The sequence below is a fragment of the Nuphar pumila genome, chromosome 1 (assembly GCF_984573655.1).
Source record: "Nuphar pumila chromosome 1, dmNupPumi1.hap1.1, whole genome shotgun sequence".
Lineage (NCBI taxonomy): Eukaryota > Viridiplantae > Streptophyta > Magnoliopsida > Nymphaeales > Nymphaeaceae > Nuphar > Nuphar pumila.
This window is the reverse complement of record NC_143249.1, coordinates 172,178,439-172,200,136: the sequence shown is the minus strand read 5'-3', so window position 1 is coordinate 172,200,136 and position 21,698 is coordinate 172,178,439. Positions and strand designations below refer to the sequence as shown.

General features: G+C 36.7%; 1 protein-coding gene across 2 annotated transcripts in view; it reads left to right on the top strand.

The window, feature by feature from the left end:
* The window catches only part of NRPA2 (nuclear RNA polymerase A2), an 89,728-nt gene extending 68,525 nt beyond the window's left edge, over positions 1-21,203 (top strand). For both annotated transcript variants that reach the window (XM_089999763.1, XM_089999770.1), the window contains 11 exons: positions 428-669; positions 742-891; positions 1,037-1,204; positions 1,336-1,410; positions 7,019-7,122; positions 7,191-7,266; positions 8,478-8,606; positions 8,686-8,829; positions 10,222-10,434; positions 19,345-19,596; positions 20,609-21,203. In XM_089999763.1, coding sequence (XP_089855889.1) covers positions 428-669; positions 742-891; positions 1,037-1,204; positions 1,336-1,410; positions 7,019-7,122; positions 7,191-7,266; positions 8,478-8,606; positions 8,686-8,829; positions 10,222-10,434; positions 19,345-19,596; positions 20,609-21,019 — 1,964 coding nt within the window. In that variant the 3' untranslated portion in view covers positions 21,020-21,203. The remainder of the gene's footprint in view (positions 1-427; positions 670-741; positions 892-1,036; positions 1,205-1,335; positions 1,411-7,018; positions 7,123-7,190; positions 7,267-8,477; positions 8,607-8,685; positions 8,830-10,221; positions 10,435-19,344; positions 19,597-20,608) is intronic.
* Positions 21,204-21,698: the final 495 nt, after the last annotated feature.

Here is a 21,698-nt window from a genome sequence, read left to right as displayed (position 1 = left end):
GGTTTATTTCTTACTCTTATATCTGTAATGATTAGGATAGTTTGCTCTTTGCTCATTATGTTTTGTGCACCTTCCAATTGGAATTTTATAGTGTAGATAATAAGAACCGTTTTTCTTTTCTCCTTATCTTCTCTAGATACTTGTGATCGTGACTGTGGCATAATTGGTGACCAGTTCTGCAGTTTATATTCCTAATACTGCATAGTGTTCTTGTCCTTGCAACTTTTTCTCATGAGTGGCAAATCAGTTATAGTATACTACCTCAATCAATGATAAATTTGTTATAGCTAGTTGGAATACAATTTGTCAAAAAAAATGTTGTTACATGTTTATCCAGAAAATTGCATGACTTACCTGATATAGTGTATTTAGTTGGAAATAATTATTTACTATAGAAGATGCTTTATATGTCTTTTATTGTGTGTAGGAATCACATCTTACTTTGACGCTCAAGGGAACATTAAAGATTTCTCAAAAACCCGAATGTCAATTTTGAGTGCTCTGATTTGCTGTGGGATGACACCACTACTTCCAAGACTTGAGAAAGCTGGTTCTCACAAGTTACTTAATGTTCTTTTGGATGGTCATGTTATTGGCACTATTGATTCTGACAAAGTCATGGAAGCTGTTGCTTATCTCAGGAGACTGAAAATTTCAGCAAGTTCGATGGTATGCTTTGAACAGTTTGTACTTGCAACCAGTGTCGGTTGATTGTTTTGTAGCTGATATCATGATTTGCAGATTCCTGATGATCTGGAGGTGGGTTATGTACCTTTGTCATTTGGTGGGGCCTATCCTGGATTGTTTCTTTTCACTTCTCCTTCTAGATTTATTCGTCCAGTGAAGAATCTGGACCAAGGTGGGATTGAACTTATTGGGCCTCTTGAACAGGTATCTAAGATGTGCTATATTTGAGTTGCATTTTGAGGTTGAAATATTTCTTTCTCATATTTGATTGAATCTTGTGGTTTAATTTGTACTCTAAATTAGAAAAAGGGAGTCAGATATTCTGTTGTGCTTTGTTTCCAATTGCTAGGCTTTTATGGAGATCAAATGTCCTGATGGCGGAGATGGGGGGCGGAGATTAACTTCTTTCCCAGCTACTCATGAAGAGGTCCATCCAACTGCAATGCTTAGTGTTGTTGCTAATCTTACACCTTGGTCTGATCACAACCAAAGTCCACGTAATATGTACCAATGTCAGGTACTCATCAGAATGGATTCATTCTTATATGGTAGTTGGTACTGATGTTCATAATTATGATGAGATATTTCTTTCAGACTATCCTATTCAAGTTAATGCTGAAACTGACATCATGTTTAAATTGGTTTTAGATGGCAAAGCAAACCATGGGTTTTTCTTCAAAGGCCCTCCAATTTCGAGCAGACAACAAAACATACCATCTCCTAGTAAGACTCTTTGCTTGCTATTACTGTGTATCCCTGTACCATTCTTTGTAAATTTTCACTTGTCTTGGTGATTGTTTTAGTTGCTGATTTCACTGCACCTTTGCTTTTCTACTTTCTTTGAATTCTTTCACTTCTGCATGTACAATTTAGCTGTGGAGCATGGCTACTATCTTTGGAGAATTCCTTTTCTTTTTTCACTAAAATTATAAGCAGCTAACCAAGCGTGGTGCTGGACAGACAAACAGTTTCTAAAGCCATATATTGTCTCTGTACATGTTTTTGTTTTCTTGCAACCATTTCAATAATCTTCACTTGTTTGTGTATCTTCTATTTTCCTTTGTTTTTTGTTTGAATAGTGTGTCATTTACTTTATGGTTGTGTTTCAAAGTTTTAGTTGGTTTCGATTATGTATGTATTGGTTTTGTCGCTTATCATTCAGCTATTACCCGGGATGACCAAATCTTGGAGACAAGTGTTGGTGGTTATTAATGTTTTCTATCATTTTTTATCATTCTTATATGAACTGAAGGGTCAGTTTCATTCTTTGACCTAGTTTCACTAACTTTGGCTGAGGTTTGTTGACTTGAGTGCTTTAGGACTGTTTTTTTATGTTGTTACTAATTTATTTCAAGTTAAAAAAAAGAGACAACCTGGTAGGCTTGGTGTATGAGTATCTTGTGATGAAACAAGTGCACAAATACAATGCCACAATGTGTCTACAAAGGTGCACACTCACAAGAACAAGAGAAACTAATGGGCCCAATACAAAGTGAGGGCTAATGACACAAACTCTTAATAAGAAGTTTATTGCACAATGCTTGGCAACAAACAGAGAATATACATGAGCGTCATTCAAAAGGGGCTGGCCCAACTAGCTGTTGGGCCAGTCCCAACATCTAGATTTCTAGCTGTTGGAGCTGGTCCAAAGCTAGTTGGACCAACCCCCAAAACAACCAGTTACATTTAAATAAAGAAGGAAAAAATAAGAAAATAAAAATTGGATTAAAGAGGAACTCGGACTGACACCTATTACGATATGAAAAGACTAAAATACCCCTGATGGGTATTTCAGTTTACATACACTCAATATATATATATATATATATATATATATATATATATATATATATATATATACAAAAAGTAAATGTCGTATACACAATACATTTTACCCCCCTCCCCCCCCCCCCAAACTTACGGTGTGATCACCAAAAGTTTGTCAAGAAGAAAATGAAATCGAGGTGATGGAAGCGCTTTAGTGAAGAAGTCTGCTAGTTGATACTCGGAGGTAACATAAGTTAGAGTGATGGTGTGCCTCAAAAATTCTTCACGCACATAGTGACAATCAATTTCAATATGCTTGGTTCTTTAATGGAATGTATGGTTGCCAACAATGTATATTTCACTCTTATTATCGCAACACAGTCTGGAGGGTGTTTAAAGATGAACGCTCATGTCCTCAAGTAATCTTCGCAACCAAACGATCTCTAATATGGTCGTAGCCATTGCACATTATTTAACTTCAGTAGATGACAATGACACTTTCTGTTGCTTTTTGCACTTCTACGACACCAGAGAATTACCTACAAAAACATACAAGTCTGTAGAACTGATGACATATACATATAAAGATAAAGTCTATATGTATATTTTAAGACTATCAACCCCTTTTTTTTTGGAAAGATACACATCAGATATGATCTAACGTGATGGTGAAAACTAGAAGCACGTCAGTTCTGGTCTGACGTGAGATGTGGAGGAAGACGAGATGATGAAAGCCATATCTAATGTGATGATGAAAACCAGAATCACGTCATATCTGTTCTAATCTGACATTTTAGTGAAAACCATATTCACGTCAGATCTGGTCTGGTCTGAAAATCCGAGAAAAGATGCAATAAAAGAAAAGAAAAGAAAAGAAAAGAAAAGATTTTTAGAATCAAGAAACTGGAAAATTGAGAAAGGAGAAAAATAAATCTGATTCAGAAGAAAGAAAAGAAAATACCCTTTTTTTTGTTTTTGGAATTTGACAAAGGAAGAATATGAAAGAAGATATCAAATCTATATATTTTTTAGATCGATTTGATTGATATCAGATCTAACAAAAAATTTTAATTTGAAATATCGATAGATCTGATTGACAACAAATCTGATAAAAGAAAAGAAGAAGGATCTGGAGATCTGAGGAAGAAATCCGACCTATTGATGAAACTTGAAGATTAAGAGAGATTTGCAAACCGGATCGATGAGGGTTATCTCTTATGGCTGCTTTGATACCATGTGAGATTTCTTGGAGAACTGTCCCTGCACAACACAACCAAGAAGAAGAAAAGCATAAGAGAGAGCAATGAGAAATAGCAGGATGTCTCACCCTAACTGGGTGATATGTATTGCTCTATTACGATTATAATATTTACAAGAATGCCATATGTATATTAGGTCTGGATATGGATCCAAGACCCATGAATATTATTCTAACACTATTCTAACAAGAAGATAAGTTGACCAATGGTATCTTTAAGATCACCTCCACTTTCTCCTTCTTCCTTCTTGAAAGTAGATTCTTCATCAGAAGATACCTTGTACTTGAAAGTACATTGAGGTTAGGACAAGTAGGTTTGATGTGACCCGACTCATTACAATAGTAACAAATAACTTTTCTACCACCACCATAGTTATTATTTTCACTATAGTTATTTTGTCTCTCAAAATTTGGAGGCTTGTAGGTTTTCACGTGGTTGTCGGGCTTAGACACCGTCAACACTTTATCTCCTCCTTTATTCATACTAAGAAGAGTTTCTTCTTGGCATATTTCGGCAACCACATCTTCTAGAAGAAATGGTGTAGATCTATGTAAAAGAGAATATCTAACATGTTTGTATACATGGCAAAGACCATACAATCATTGAAAAAATTGTTCTCTTTCTATTTGTTGATGCCTAAGTTCCACATCTTCGATGGAAACCCACTTAGGATCCAAAAGTGCCAACTCATACCATAGAGGGGATAAGGCATTAAAAAATTCTCGGACACTCACATCACCTTACTTGGTAGTTCTAATATTTTCTTGTAAAAAATATTGTCTTGCAAGATCTTTTTGGGTACACATACCCTTCATAAAGAAACAAGCCTCATTAGCTTTACAAAATTTCACAATGTTGGCAAATAATTTAATGTCACCATTATTCATAAACCATGAAAGGATTTTTGCATGGTCATTCTCCCAATCTTCTACCTTGTTTTGAAGATCAGCATAAAGAAGGTAAACACACATCCACCACAAGCTTTAGGAGCACACGGTCCCTTGATAACCACAAACTTTCTTTAAGGTCCTTTCACTTTGATATCATGTAATGAAAAATGCAAAAATACAAAACAAGCGCCTCTAAGGGCTTACAAGATCATAAACACAAGGTGTGCATCCACAAGTCCACTATGGGACAATACAAAAGCCAACAATGGCTACTGCAAAAATATATAAAATATATCTTTATTGATAAAATGTTTAAGCAAAAATATTAAGAATGAAAGGGGACAAACACTCCTATTTATAATACAATGAAGGGCCTTTGTGGAGCTCCCAATAGAGTCGTTGGGAGCTCTCAACAGTCATATTTATGACGGTTGGGAAGCCTCCAACAATTCTATGGTCAAAGGACCATAGAGCCCATGCTCAAACAAAGAAAGACAAAAAAGATAAAAAAAAGAAATATTAAAAAAACTGTTCCTAATGAAGAGTGCCTATTACTAGGGGAAAAGACCAAAATGCCCCTGACTATCAAAACACATTACAGACTTATATATATATATATATATATATATATGCTATTTTAACACAAGAAATAAAAGGAGGGAGAGTTTCTCAAACTAGCCATACAAAAGGTTAGGGCTGGACATCCTCTATTATGATGTATTTATATCTTTACGATGACCAAACTGCCCCTCTTTAGGTACATTAAATACAAAGAGCCCTCTTTTAACTTGAAAGTCAAGAATACCCTTATAAATTAATATGAAGCCATCAGCAAACACGTAAAGAATGAAACAAAACACAATAATATACTATATTAGGAGACTGATTCCAAACAGGAAGATCTTTATCTTCCCGAAAAACAGATGCATGACTGTTAAGACGTGTGTGTGTGTGTGTGTGTGTGTGTGTGTGTGTGTGTGTGTGTGTGTGTGTGTGTGTGTGTGTAATGTGTAATTTTTCTTTTTGTGGTATTTTTGCTTCCCATTAGGGGCATTTTAGACTTCAGGCAGCCAGCCGTTAGAGCTACCTGAGGACCAGCTATAATAGCCATTAGAAAGCTCTAATGGTTGATTATCCCGCTTATATATGCATGTTTTGTGCATTTTATGATTACTGGGTGCACTTAGTGGCTTTGTGTGACTCTCTTGTGAGCCTTATTGTGCCCTTGGGCTCATTTCATTACATATAACCTGCATACTATGTCACATGGATGCGGGTGCGGGTGCGGCACAATTTTAAAATTTTTGGACACGGGGACTCGGCAAAAAAAAAAAAAATATATATATATAATTTTTTTTTATTTTTAAAATGCCACAGCACAGTCCGTGTGACTGTGCACAGTCACAGTCTGTGACTGTGCACAGTCCACAGCACTGTGACTGTGCACAGTCACACAGTCACAGACTGTGCACTGTGCACACTGCACAGACTGTGCACTGTGCACACTGCACACACAGTCTGTGACTGCAGCACAGTCACAGTCTGTGACTGCAGCACTGTCACTCTTTTTATATATATATTTTTAAATAAAAAATATAAAAAATTGGTTTTTAAGGACATTTTTGGACTCGGTCAAAGTTGACCGAGTCCAAAATGTGGACGGACTCGGCCTGGACTCGTTGACCGAGTCCGACTCGGCGTTGACCGAGTCCGGGCCGAGTCCGAAGCCGCACCCGAGTCCGCACCCGTGTCGGGGCGTGTCGACTCGGGTGCGGCACCTCCTTAGCCGAGTCCGTGTGACATAGCCTGCATATGAACATGTGACCTGGTAAAAGACGCATGGATGCTTCTATTAAGTAAAATAATAGTATTGAAGGAGATGACACAAGTAAAATGTGGTGTATTTCAATGTTCAACGAATGCATGTATTTTCATTTCATTATGCCACATAAATCATTGTGTGGTCTGCACTCTGCGCAGCAGCTTAAAAAGCCTCACCTTGATACCGTGTATATATAGTGTGCTGACTGCTGAGTTATTTGATGAAGAGTCTGGCAAGTGATATATATCTCACTGGAATCAATTGGCGTATGTTGGATAAAGGTGGAAATTCATTGTGTTTTATGTAATTTTGGATGATTGACATAATAAAATGGTCCTTAAGAAACTATTTTGTCATTCCTTTTTCCCTGTTTGGTTTTATCCTGGGGCTGTCATGATTCTCATCTTTTTCTGTTGTCTCTATCACCCATATTTATGTACGATTGGAAGGATGGTACTGTGGGCTGAACACTGTTAGACCTGGTTAAACATTTGGTAGGCCCATGCATTTCACTGTGTGCTGCACTAGTTCATCTAAAGATTTTAAGTAGTTTACTGACTGATTCTGATGACTTTTCATGAGTTATCGTTCAGACTCCTCAATCGCCACTTGTGCGTACATCTTCATATAACAAGTACTGTGTGGATGAATTCCCCACAGGAACAAATGCAATTGTTGCAGTTCTTGCATATTCAGGGTAAGATTTTTAGCAAACATTAATTAATTGTAAGTTATATTTCTTTTACTAACTCTTGTTTTTTCTAGGTATGACATGGAGGACGCCATGATTTTAAATAAATCTTCTGTGGAGCGAGGTTTGTGCAATGGACATATATATCAGGTTTGGTTGAAGTAGTCCACAGCCTAGTTATTATGTTTCAAAAGAACTCTAGTATATTGAACTTTTTCACTTAAAATGTTTTAGGTGTTTTTCTTTGGCAAGTTCAGTGTGCATATATGAACCCTCCATCTATTTTATGATCAACATAACTAAATGTTAGGTGCATGTAAGCATGTTTTAAGCGTCTTTATAAAAATAAGTTCTTTTGGTTTCTTGTCATTTGTGTTAAGAGTGCGGCAATTTGCTATTTTGTGCATCCACATGTAGTTTATTGTGAGTTTGTACAAATGATAGGCTTGTAATTTTATCTTGTAACTTAGGATATTCTGGTATTATGCTAGAACCCTAAATATTATAAATAGGAGAATCCCTGAAGGGCCGTGATTCCCTATAGCTGCTTTCGGCCTCTCTCTCTCTCTCACACACACATACCATGTTTTACATAGTATCAGACTAGGTACCTTAAACATCTCTGTCCTCTCCTCTTCTCCTTCCTCTTGTTTTTCTCTTCCCTTTCTTTGTTAATTGGCGAGAGAATTTTAGAATTTTTAGAATAGATCTATTCTAGCATTAATTGTGGAGAGAATAATCAGATGCATTCATGTTTTTAAATCAGACATGATGAAGAATAAAGGACGGGAATTTAGAAAGAATAAGAGAAAGGAAGGGAAGAAAAGGAGGAGCAAGATGAGTGGATAGAGATGATTAAATCTGATGAAGAACATGATAGAGAAAACATTAATCAGAAGTAATCATAGATATGCAATGCATCAGAAAGTAACTATGATAGAATGCAAGACGAACAATCACAATATTCAGTAATCTGCTATAGTTGGAGATGTTTATTCTTATTCTGTGTGTTGTTTATGAACCTTCATTACAAGTATACTGATGTTATTATATCCCTTTATTTTGCTTTGCGCATTTTCTCTTTCTCAGCAGCCATGGAGATGGACACAACACAGTAACCTGAATGTGATAGTTTTATGAAAAGCTAGATATTGTATTTAAATTACAATTTCAAGTTATAGATTTGACTATGCCCATGTGCTTTGCCTTGTCTATCATCATTGTCGTGTTTTATTGGCATAGGACATGTATGCTAAATGAACTGTCTGTGTCTTAGTACATGCCTTTTCTGGTGGTGTTTCGCCATGCTTTTGCCGTGTATCACAAGTCAAGCTTATCTGTCCGTTACTTCCATGTTGCAGGTAGAAACAATCGACTTGTCAGATACACGTGGAAGAAAAGATCATGCACTAAAATTGTTCGCACGAAGTAATAATGAGAGATCCATCAAGACATTGATTGATTCAGATGGTCTCCCATATATCGGACAGGTTTGTTCTTACCATTTGAAGTCCTAATTTTAGTTTCTCAATCAACTTTTGAGCACTTCTGATGCTGTCTCATTTGCAGGTCATTAATCCAGATGAGCCATATTATTCCATTTATAATACTGTAACAAACAAAACACAACCCACCAGACTTAAAGGCTCAGAAACTGCTATCATTGATTATGTTGTTGCTGATGGATCAAGTTCCAAGAACTATTTGCAAAGGGTAATTTTGTCCTTTTTTGTGCATTGAACTTGGTAGTGGCAAGTGATCTTGAAATAATTTGCTCAAGGAAATGGCTTAAACCGGTCAAGATAAGTTGAGAGTTTGAAAGAAGGAAACTCTTTTGAACCAAATGAACATTTTATTCCTTTTGCAGCAAGCTTTTACTTCGTGGCCAGGAAGTTTGCATTTGAATTTTCTCATATTAAATCATTGTGCAGCTTTGCAAAAAAAGAAAGAAAAAGATCATCTTCCAGTAGCCTGTAAATGAAATGTATTATGTAGCAATTTTGCATTTGCATTTTTTGTTAAGATACACGTAATGTTTGTATATTTTGTATATATGTAAGTATACCAAGGTGTACTGGTTTGACTAGTCAAACTAGCCGTTATGTCTTCTTTTATATATTGCTCATTCTTTTGTTGTATAGTTGAGTGAGGATGGATGTACATAGGTTGTGTGCTCGAGTAGTTTGTAGTGAGGATGCTTTGTACATTTTTGTTATTAATAAAGTTTTTTATTTTATTTTATTTCTTGGGGTTCTTGTGAATGTACAAATATGTTGTTCGTTATTTTTTGCTATGTTTATGCTTTAATCCCTTTTTTTCATTTGGTTGTCCACTTCATGACAATTTTCTCCTATTGGAACATTTTGCAGCTTGGCGAAAAAAGTTCACCTTTTTATTGGCTACGAATTAAATGTGGTTTGCTGGACTGGGTGGTTTGTCTGCAGATTGTTGGCCTGTTAAAAAATATAAGTTTTCTCACAGCCTCGATAAATGAATTCAGGTGGACTGGCTTTAGTATCTAATTTAAGAACATTGGGATCCAGATCCATGTTTTGAACATTCAGTCAAGCACCATTCTTTGATATTTTTCTTATTATCTACCTCATAAAAGCTACCATTTTGTTGTGTGGTTGAGTCCAAGCATTAGACTTATTCCATTCTACGCACAACATTTTGTGGTAAGGTCCTTGATTAGAGTGTTTCTGCCACACTATGAATGGTAATAGAAGTTGGTTGGTTGTGTGCTGGAGGATCTTTTGGCTGGAAAATGTTCAGTAACTTTTATGACTAAATTTGTATTTTTCATGGTTCACATGCATGCCTTGTTAACATTCACAGTTTGCTCGCAGATGACCTGCGCATATGTGGTTCCCTGACATTTATTGTCGTGCTTAGACATGTTCTCATAGGGCCATAAAATTTTAGAGCACAACTGCTAAGATGAATCCGACAGATTTAGCCACACATGATTGATTCTTTATGTGGGAAAGTACATTACACTGTTGTTATAAATCAAATTATTCCAGAGTATCATGATTTTATCATCTCCTGTTTTCACTTTCCTTGATGCAGATGCATATTGTTATTGACAAGTGTTTGGTGCAGGTGAATATTCGACTACGTCGACCTAGAAATCCTGTTATTGGTGACAAGTTCAGCAGTAGGCATGGTCAGAAGGGTGTGTGTTCTCAATTGTGGCCCGACATTGACATGCCATTTTCAGGAGTAACAGGAATGCGGCCAGATCTCATAATTAATCCACATGCTTTTCCATCCAGGATGACTATTGGAATGCTCTTGGAATCTATAGCTGCAAAGGTACTATCTGATACCAGTTAGGGATGAACATATGCATGCAAATCAATAATACTATTCATTTACACCCAGAGACTTTGTATTCTTGAAGCTGAAACAAATACTCCCATGGATTCATATGTTAGAGTTTGTATAGACACATAATTTATACATGTATATAGTTTGAATGCTTAATGAAAAGGCAAACAGAGTTTTACCTAATTCCTCTCTCGACACTCTCTTCTTCTCTTCTCCACCTCCTACTATTCTCTCAACTATACACGTACACATACACATACACACACTCACTAAATCTGCACACCATCAGTAAGTTAATCCTAACTTCCATGCATGGCTTTGATCCGATCAGCTCGCTTTGAGCTGGATCAAAGCGACAATGTCCGAAGCAGTTCTTGGTCAAATTATGAGAACCAAGACAGCCTGAGAAGCGTGGATGGTGCTGGAAAAAGCCTATGTCTCAGAGTCGCCATTAAGGCTTATGATCCTGAAAAAAAGGATCTCACGTTTATCAAGGAGTGCATGGATATGCTCACCTATCTGGACAGAATTAAGTTTGTCAGATTCTCTTATTGTTGTTAATCATCCTGTTGAAGACAACGATCTTGTTCAAATTGCTCTCAACAGTCTTCTATCGAACACGAGAGTTTTGTGTCATCTATAACCACTGGGTCATCACACCATTCCTTTGCAGATTTTTATGATCTCCTTATAAATCAGGAGAAACATGTATTTATGTTGCATTCCAAGCAATCTGAGAATCAAGAGTCAACATAGACTGCCTTCACTGCCTCACAAGGTAGAGGTCGAGGGTATGTATCCTATAGGGATCATTGGAATAAAGGGAACAAGGCTGAAATTCCTCAGGAAATTTGATCAACTTGAATCAAGGTCCTCCTCAAAACCAATGAGGACCTATCACCTGTCAGTACTACGGAAAGCATGTACAACAAAAAATTGTTGGGATATTTCCAAGGCCTTGTCAGTCATATCTAGGGGTGGCAAAACCTGACACGACCCGCCAACCCGCCTCTTAGGCGGGTTCGGGTTGGGCTTAAGCCAACCCGTTTAATAAACGGATCGACCCGCGTAACCCGTTTATTAAACAGGTCAGGTTCGGGTTGGGGGTATGCCAACCCGGCTGACCCGTTTAATAAATGGGTTAGGCGGGTGGGTCAACCCGCCAACCCGACCCGTCAACCCGTCGACCCGACAACCCGCCAACCTGACCCGCCAACCTGAGAACCCGTTTACCCGACCCAACCCATTTATTAAATGGGTTGGCCGGTCGTGTCGAGTTACCCGTTTATTAAACGGGTCGGGTTCGTGTTTGCCACAGCCGACCCATTTAATAAACGGTTCGGGTTCGGGTTGAGGTATGCTGACCCGCCAACCCGTCGGGTCGACCCGCCAACCCGACACGATTGCCACCCCTAGTCATATCCTTGCAACAAAGTACTGATGATTATTGGTACCCTAACACTCGTGCAACTAATCATCTAACCATGGACGATCAGCAGTTCACCAACAAATACATATATCAAGTCAATGAGTCTATCATGATTGACAATGATAATACCCTCCTATTTCTCAAACAGGTGACTTGGTTTTATCATCTAAAGGTTCTAAGTTTGCATTAAAGAATGTTCTTCATATTTCTGCTATTGCTCAAAAACTATTATCTGTGGGCCGATTTACTGAAGATAATGACTGTGTTTTCGAATTTACTTCATCTGAATTTATTGTTAAGGATCGACTCATGGAACCGAAAACCAACGCGAACCTCTATCCAATTAAAGCTATTGACTCTTAGTTGATGGCAACTATGCGGTCAGGAAAGCAACACTTGATTTGTGGCATCAATGGCTCGGGCACGCCAATAAGAAAATCATGTCTACAAAAAATTTAACAACAACAATAGACATAATATAAACAATAGATAAATAATGTTTTCTTCTTCTTCCCAACAATAAACATAATAAAAGCAATAGACAAATAATGTCTTCTTATTCTTCTCAACAATAGACAAATAACATATCTTCTCTTTTTTCTTCTATTCTTCCAGGCGGTCTCATGCCTCGCATGGCTGCCTTGTGTGTTTCGATAGGCTCGTTGTCAGACATCTACTTCAAAAGAATATAAAATTCTTTAATATTTCTAAGTCATAATATGTTTCATGATATTACCACTTGGATAATAATTCAGAAAAATAAATACATACTCACAACGCGATGTGGATGACGGATGATTAAGAATCAATGTATTCTTTATCGCTCTGATATCAAAGCTGTAACGCCCCAAAATCCCAAACTTGTAATCGCCAGAACAAAATGTTGCAATATCTTTTGAGTTTTTTTTTAAAGTTTGCATTTCCTATTTTTTGTTTCTTTTATATTTTAAAACCTTTAAAACATGTTTCTTTATATTTTTGTAAGAAAAATAATGCAAAACTTATTATTTTCTTATCTTTTTCGTTGTTATTTATATTTTTTCAGGTTTTTAAACTCCCGAGATTTTCTCAAGAATTTCCCGAGATTTTCCCAAGATTTATCAACTTTTGAAAATCTCTCCGAGAAATACCCTCGCTGAGAAATTACCTTTAACGATACAGGTGACTTTGTTATATACTAATCGTGGATATATATATATATATATATATATATATATATATATATATATATATATATATATATATATATATATATATATATATATATATATATATATATATATATATATATAGAGAGAGAGAGAGAGAGAGAGAGAGAGAGAGAGAGAGAGAGAGAGAGAGAGAGAGAGAGAGAGTAATAGATCCATGCTATATCCATTTGGTGCTAAACCGTGTGCTAAATGGCTTTTTCAGCTTCTCCAGTGACTTTTATGCAGTTCCAGCCCTATAAATGTGTTGGGCATGGTCGATTTAGTAAGAATCCACACCTGTATCATGTGTTTTCAATGAAAAAAATGATGTTTAGAGCCTCAAAAATTTACAAAGATTTTGGACTGTTGATTTTTTGAACTTTATAAAAACCCACCCATGTGTTGGAATCAAACGTTTCAAGAGCTGATCCCTGTAAAATGAAGTACATGGATTGCATCTGTACATTCGGAATTTAAAAATAAAATGAAAAAAGCCCGAAAAATCTATTTAGCACACGGTTTAGCACCAAATGGGTTTAGCACTAACCCATTACTCTCTCTCTCTCTCTCTTTATATATATATATATATATATATATATATATATATATATATATATATATATATATATATATATATATATATATTAGGAAGGAGCTTTCGAAGACAGGGTCAACTTTTGAATATTTTGATTGTTTGGTGGAAATTTGTTATCATAGAAAAGTAAAAAACAAGTAGTTGTATCTTGATCCAATTCAGACAAAGAGTACAACGTTATGGCACAAGGAATGTGTGAGAGATTATGGATCATGTCATTTCTAATAAAGTTTGGTCTAAGTGTGAATTCTCGTGTTTCTTTATATTATTTAACAAGGCGGCCAAGCAGATCTCCTATAATCCTATAAACCATGAGGACCAAATACATAGACATGGATTGTCATTTTGTAGAGGAAAAGTAGAAGTGAAAGTGTTCCAGACTATTCATATGCCTACTCTGGTTCAGCTATTAGATATACTGAGCAAGGAAGTAGGTAGATCCTAGCTACAAAAGGTCATTGGCAAGTTGGGGATAATTGATATTTTCTCCTCAACTTAAGGGGTGAGTGTTAGAGAAAGTTGTATAGACACAACATTTGTTGATTTGTTCAGGGCCATTTTTGTCTTTTTTATTATTTACAGCCTTGTTATTTCCCTTGCTTCATAAGGGCAATTTTTCCTTGTCAAATTGTTGTATATATAGTCTTAATCAGAGTTGCCTGAAGCTTCTTAGATAGGTGGGAAGCTCGCTTCTCAGAAACTCGCTTCTGAAGCATTATACTCGCTTCCACAACTTGATGAGAACCTTAATTCCCCAACGCTTCTCCTATGCTTTCCACACATTCTCTTACTCAACTTTTCATGTTTTTTATGTGTTTTCTCTCTCTTCTCACTGACTTCCATGTGCTTTCTCTAAATTGGTAGTCATCATTTTTAGATTGTCAACAATTTAATTCTTACACTAAAAATCATGAAATTTAATGTTAATCACTTTTATTTTAGTTTTTATTTGTGTTTCATTTTGATTCCCATTCAATTCTTATATTTTTTTTATTCCTCGCTTCCTGCTTATATATTTTAAAATGCATCGCTTCTTACTTCTGCTTCTCGTATCATTTCCCGCTTCTGCTTCCTAGTCTGGCAACCTTGGTCTTAATGCTTAATGAAAAGGTGCATAACATTTTATCCTAATTCCTATATATCGACACCCATGTGGCAAAGATGAAAAACTCATATGGTTAAGCACAATAACTGTGAAGTGTGAAGTTGGGTGGTTATATGTAATTATGTGATAAATGGGAATTTTTTGTAAATTCCCCATAAATATTTGTTCTCAATAAATGAATCCATTCATCTAAAATTTTTCATATTATTTTTTCTTTTGTGTTTGGTCAAAATTTTAAGATTTTATATATTTTCTTATTTCCCTATATTTTCTTTTTTATTTTAAACATGAAAAATGTGATATGGTTTCATCTTGCTTCTTTTGATGTACAACATATTATGATCATTAAGTGTTAGCTTCAATCCAAATTCCATTGCTGAGTTCACAAGATTAGAGGGCTTGATCTATGCCAAAATTTCTTTGAAATCCACATGAAAAGGTCATTTTGAATATTTGGCATGCTATGTCACATAGATGCAGGTGCGGGTGCGGCGATGCGACACTTTAAAAAATCTTGGGTGCGGGGGTGTATATATATATATATAATTTTTAACAGTTAACATTAACACTAATGAAATATAAAGCAATTATCATATCATCAATTTATCATGCATGCAATAAATCAAATTAACACTCTACAATTGCTATTCTTCATCAATAAAAACTAAAATCACAATTAAATCAATCTAAATATATTATGACTACACTAAGTGAATTAAGAAATCAGAAAACAATGAAACAAGTAAAACAAAAAATGAGTAAATTATACTAATAAAAGAAGCAAACAATGTATAATTACGTACTAAAAGTATATCCTACACAATGTATATGATGATGAGGTTATCATCCTAATAATTTTCTACTTTATCATCAAATTCATCACAAGGAAGAGTAGGCTCAGATAAGTCTATGTTTATAATGTTGAAATCATGTTCCTCCTCTAAGTCACACTTCTCTGGGTTTATATCTCAAAATTTGGATGATCCTTGATTGCATTACAATTAAAATTTAAAAATGTTAAATACTTGCATATTTAAATAAAGAAACTAAGAAATAGTCAAATAACTAAGAGAACAATTAATATATGTATTCCTCATTGGTTTGTGAAAGTAATCGAAGATTGAAATGAACAAATACTAAATTCTCTGCATGCTTGCTGGTGAGTTTGTTTTTCTTTATGTTGTAGATTTGAGCATATGTGCTCCAATTTCTTTCACAATAAGATGAACTAGCAGGCTGGAATAACAATCTCAGTGCAAGATATTGGAGAAGAGGTGTTTCTGATCTATTTGTTGACCACCATGTGATAGGATCTATATCCTCTTCTTCTTTCGCTATTAATGCTTGTCCATATAACCTCGAAGAGGAAAAGTTTTCAAACTCTTGTGTGACTTGCTTTATAATATATGATTCTTGATAAAGTCTTGCCATACTTATATTTCTATGCCTTGATAATTCTAGATCTAAATTTGGAGGGACACGACCAACACCACCTTCCAGCCACTTCTTTGTATAATATTTGGTATTAAGAGAATGTGTCCTGAAATGCAAAAGAGTTTTGCTCTTATCCCATCTTCTAACTAAAATTGAATGTATATGATTAAAAAGTTCTAAATCATCCACTGCAGGATTTTCTCTCATGCTTGGAACCTGCAACTTGAATTTTTTCAATCATATTATCTCACATTTCATAAACTTTGTGAAGCATGGGCTCATCCTTGTCAACTTCTCTTAGCATTTCCCAAATAGGTTGCGTAAACTCAAGGAATTACTCGACTCTATCCTAAAACTCATCATCAATAATGAATTTCTTAATTTCTTGAGCCTTGACAACGTCATCAACACGATAGAATATCTAATTATCATCAGTCACCATGTTAACCAAAGCATTCTTGACTTTCTTAATTTTTTTTACCATCACAATGATGGACGCAAAACGTATTTCAGCAACCTTTAACAATTTCATATCAGAATGCCTATTAAATATGACATTAGCATGGTGGTGGTTGACAACAAAAATCCTAATGCTTTTGACATTTTTTTCTAATTTCTCAATCCATGAACATAGAGCATATGCTGGTAAATTTTCTTTTTCTTTTCGGTTGCAGGTGCTTATAAACTGGAGCATTGTTTGTGATGATTTGCACTACTTTTTTATCACCCACTTCTGTTATTACTTCTATAAACAACCCCTTCAAATACTCATCATTTTTATATTGCCCAAATGCATCAACTGTTTTGAAGAATACTGAACCACTAAGTGAAGAAGCAATAAAATTAATCACTGGACATCTTTGAATATCTGTCTACCCATAAGAAACAATGAAAACTCCATTTTGTTTCTATGAAAATTTCTTAATCTCTAGCTATCTCTCAATATTTATCCTCTCTTCTGTATGAATTGTCATTCGTAATTTTTTTGAGCTTGGAGCTATATAGCCACTAAAGTTATAATTTGCTATCATCTCCTCTCTTTCATATATATTGAATGATGCTTGTATTGTTCTTCTTCCTCTACCTCTTACATCAACTTTTCTTTTTTTTAGCATCTTTTTGGTAGCTTAAAAATGATACATTGATTGCACAAGAATTACTCATTGTCTTCCTCTTCTCATATCCATCTTATATTTTTTTGTATTTTCTCCGCATTGCCTCATCAACTCTTTTTCATCTTAAAATGTCATGTTCTGATATCTTCAACAAACGAGCCTTAACTCTTGTGTAAGACCCAACATAATTTCTTTTACAAAGCTTGCATCAAAATCTCTTATTTCCACTACCTCAACTTTTTCAAGCTTATCCATATATACCCATAGTGACCCCCCATCTGATGTAGCCAATGTATGAGAATCCATACTACCACTACCAGCAACGCTAGTAGCAGAACTTACATATGGGGATGAGGATGACACAATTCATTTCTCTTTGTTTGCGAGTCCTTTTCCTTTATATGCTATTTTCATCCTTAAAACAAAAAAATTTATTAAAATAGAATTCATATGAGTTTTTGAAATTCATGATCATGGTTGGGTTCAACAGAGTCAAACCCAGGGGTTCAGCTTCATCGAACCCAACCCTTCTTAGTTTGGTTCCACTGAACCCAACCCTGTTGGGTTTGGCTTTGTTGAACCCAGGGGTTCAGCTCGGCAAAGCCCGACCTAGGTGTTCAGCTCCGCCGAACTCAACACTTCTAGGTTTTGCTCTGCTGAACCCTACCCTTTTGGGTTCAACTTTGCTGAACCCAGAGCCCTACCTAGGGGAGCCAAACCCAGCAGGCATGCCTGAGTTTGGCATTGCCAAACCCAGCAGGGTTGGGTTCGATAGCTAGGGCTAGGAGCTGCACCTAAACCGACAACAGAAGAAGATGAAAGAGGAGAAGGAGAAGGAAGAAGAGAGGGAGAGAGAGAGAAGAAAGAGGAGGAAGAAGAGAGAGAGAGAGAGAGAGAGAGAGAGAGAGAGAGAGAGAGAGAGAGAGAGAGAGAGAGAGAGACCTTGCAGTCGCCGGAGGAGGAGAGGAGGGCTCACAGAGTGTTGCCGTGGAAGAGGAGCAGGAGAGGAGAAAGGGGAGGCATTGGGTTGAGGGGAGGGAGATTTGCCCTAATCCCCCGCCCAAGCCCCCTTTTGTAGTTTTTTTTTGGTCCAAAATGGACTTGGTCAAAGTTGACTGAGTCCATTTTGGACAGTTATGACCTTGAGTGTGGTTGATCGCACCCAAGGTTATTTTGACTGCACCGGGTGCCGCACCCGCACCTTTGGGTGAATCCCTGTGACATAGTTGACATGTTACACAATTAACCAAATTGTGTGATCCTGCAAATTGGTATTTTGAATATTTGGCACTTTAGGTAAGGGCAGTTGACACTTTTAAGCTTGAAAAGAGTTTGATCGAAGTAATTTCCATGCTCATTGGACACCCTCTAAGCCTTGCTTTATTTCTGGCAATATTCCCTTCCATGATTGGTCCTATCCTGTCACAGCTCATCTTATTCTTATTTGTCCTCAATTTTTTATAAATACGTCCTGTGTTCTGTTACAATTTTCATTTGTGTTTTAAAGTTTTATCTTTTGTTGGAGCAAAGGTTCTCTTGTCACATAACCACAAATAATATTGGTCGACTATATTTTTCTTGAGAGATGTACTAGTTTAGTCTTATCATTACAAATCTATATTTTGATTCAATGCATTGGAATCCAGGTGTGTGTCACCATATTGATTGTAGCTTCTTCCACATGGTTTGTTCACAATATGGAATACACTTCTGTTCAAGAATAAGCATCTGTTGCTGCTACAAGCTAGCATTAGTGATGAGAGTACATGGTTGGGGAAAAAAGGAAAAGATAGAATCATGTGTGGTCTAGTTGGACCGACGACATATGTGAACTTGTTTGATTACCTCTGCTTGTCCACGTAATGTTTCTTATGTGTTTCGCTCTAAGTTTAACAGTACAGTTGAGTATTGGATGTGTTCAACACATGCATTTCATGCTGTTATCGGTTTTACTCAATGCAGTAGTTCTGTTAAATGAAGCCTCAGAGTTTTACAACCCTATATGTGTTGTCTATTGTGCATGACAGGCAGGTAGCCTGGGAGGAACTTTTGTTGATGCAACCCCCTTTGGTGGCTTGACGAAGCAAGCGGATGGTGAGACATCTGTCTCAGGTACGCCTATTGAAGAATATGGACCACTACTGGCCTCTTATGGTTTTAATTATCATGGAACTGAGGTCCTCTATAGTGGAGTGCTTGGTACTGAGCTTACATGTGAAATATTCATTGGCCCGGTTTACTACCAGCGTCTTCGGCATATGGTTTCCGACAAATTCCAGGTAATCATCGCAATTAACAGATTTCCTTTACATTGATGAATGTTAATATTAACAAGGTCATGTGTGATATTCTGGGTATTCAGATTTGCGTAATTAATTTGAAGTGATAACTTGGTTCATATGTTATGTGTTGCTGTTTGAAAGGGAAGTGATGCACACTTTAGATATAAGCACATGCTTTTGTGAACATGCATCCACCTGTTCAAATGCATACTTTAGGGTGCGTTTGAATCACGGACATGCATGGACAGGACACACTGGGACGTCCACACACAACCGCAAACAGGACAGGATGCACTGTCCTGCTGTGTCAGTTGCCCCAAAAAAATATTTTTTTTCTGTTTTTTTTGTTTTTCATGAGTGTCCGTCCGCCACTGTTCCATTGGGGGGCGGGGCACGGAGCAGCAGCAGACGCCAAATAAGCATCCGCGGGATGCACCAAATCCCCATCTGCACGCCCCTCGTTTGCTTGGGTGCACGGACACGTGTGGGGCCCGCACTCTGTATGTCCCATGGACGGGGATTCAAACGCCCCCTTAGGGCATTGTAATGGGTGTAATAATATTCAACCCCAGAACATCATGCCTTGAAGTAAATGCGATGAACTTGTGTGTTTGGTATGTTTCTTCTACTGCACAAATGATTTTGTTGTATACAGTCATGTTACACTAGTTTGTTGTGTCATCCTGAAATTTTAGCGAGTATGTTGGATAACACCTTAGCATTTTATTGTCGTCAGTAATGTAGGGAAATGAAGATAGTCTTCTGTTTCTTCAAAAGCATGCATTTCATCCCTAACAGGATATATAGTCTGTTCATTAAATCCACCAAGGTGATTGCTGACTCTGGCAACAAGTTTGCTCGTATCCATTGTGCTGCACTTAGTATTTAGTAATGCCTCCATTAGCCCAATTCTTGATAGCCATTAGCCATTAGAATAGTGTAACAACATTAATCTAATTATATATTGATCTGTGAATTTTCTTTGGTCCAATGGTCCTACTGGATGCAGGTTCGGTCGACGGGGCCGATTAATCAGCAGACTCGGCAGCCTCTTAAAGGAAGGAAGATCGGTGGAGGGATTCGTTTTGGTGAGATGGAACGTGACTCCATACTTGCTCATGGAGCATCATACTTGTTGCATGATAGGCTCCACACGTGCTCAGATTACCATGTTGCAGATGTGTGTTCCCTATGTGGGAGTCTTCTTACAGCTTCCATCATCCAACAAAAGAAGATATCTGAGAAACCACTTGCTGAGCTGTCCCCAGCAATAAGCTACTCAAAGAAGGTAGTTTGCCAAGCGTGTAAATCAAGTAAAGGAATGGAAACTGTAGCCATGCCGTTTGTTTTCAGATATTTGGCTGCTGAATTAGCAGCAATGAACATAAAAGTTGCTCTTCAGTTGGGCAATCAATCCTAAGGTTTCATGGATTTCAATCCTATTCACAGTGACGTTGCGTACAATTTATTAATATATTTAAGAGTGTGTATACTTCTCTTTCTGTTTTTCTTGTTTGTTGTGCGAGAGGTTTGCATGTCACGAACATTTTTGTAAAGTTTTCATCGGGGTGTGAGCCGTGATCACACTGCTGAGCAGCTTTCATTATAGGGCTGGTAAACGAGATGAATCGAAACAAAGGGTGAGTTGAGCCGACCTTAAGCTCGTGAAAAGCTTGAGCTAAATGAGCGGAGGACGAGTTAACTGATGCATAAAAAATATATAATTTTTTAGAGTTAAAAATAATAGAATCTGGATCCTAAAACCACTAAACCAACTTCAAACTGGCACATTTACAAAATAATTGTTTCAAACTTATGAATGGAGGAGAAGGATTCATGTGAAAGACCCAGAATGATTTTCTTTGTTGGTTCATATCGCCGACCCCAATTGTTTTGGGATGAAGGCGTAGTTGTTGTTGTTGTTGTTGTTTGTTGTTGTTTCAAACTTATAATAGGATTCGAACTCTAAACATATTGCATGCAAGCCAAACACCTCAGCCATCTTCACTCTGATATAGAATATATTTGTCGTTAGTTAACAAGTTTATACAAGCTGAATGAGATTGGTTGTTCATGCTTGAGCTTTCTGACTATTTCAT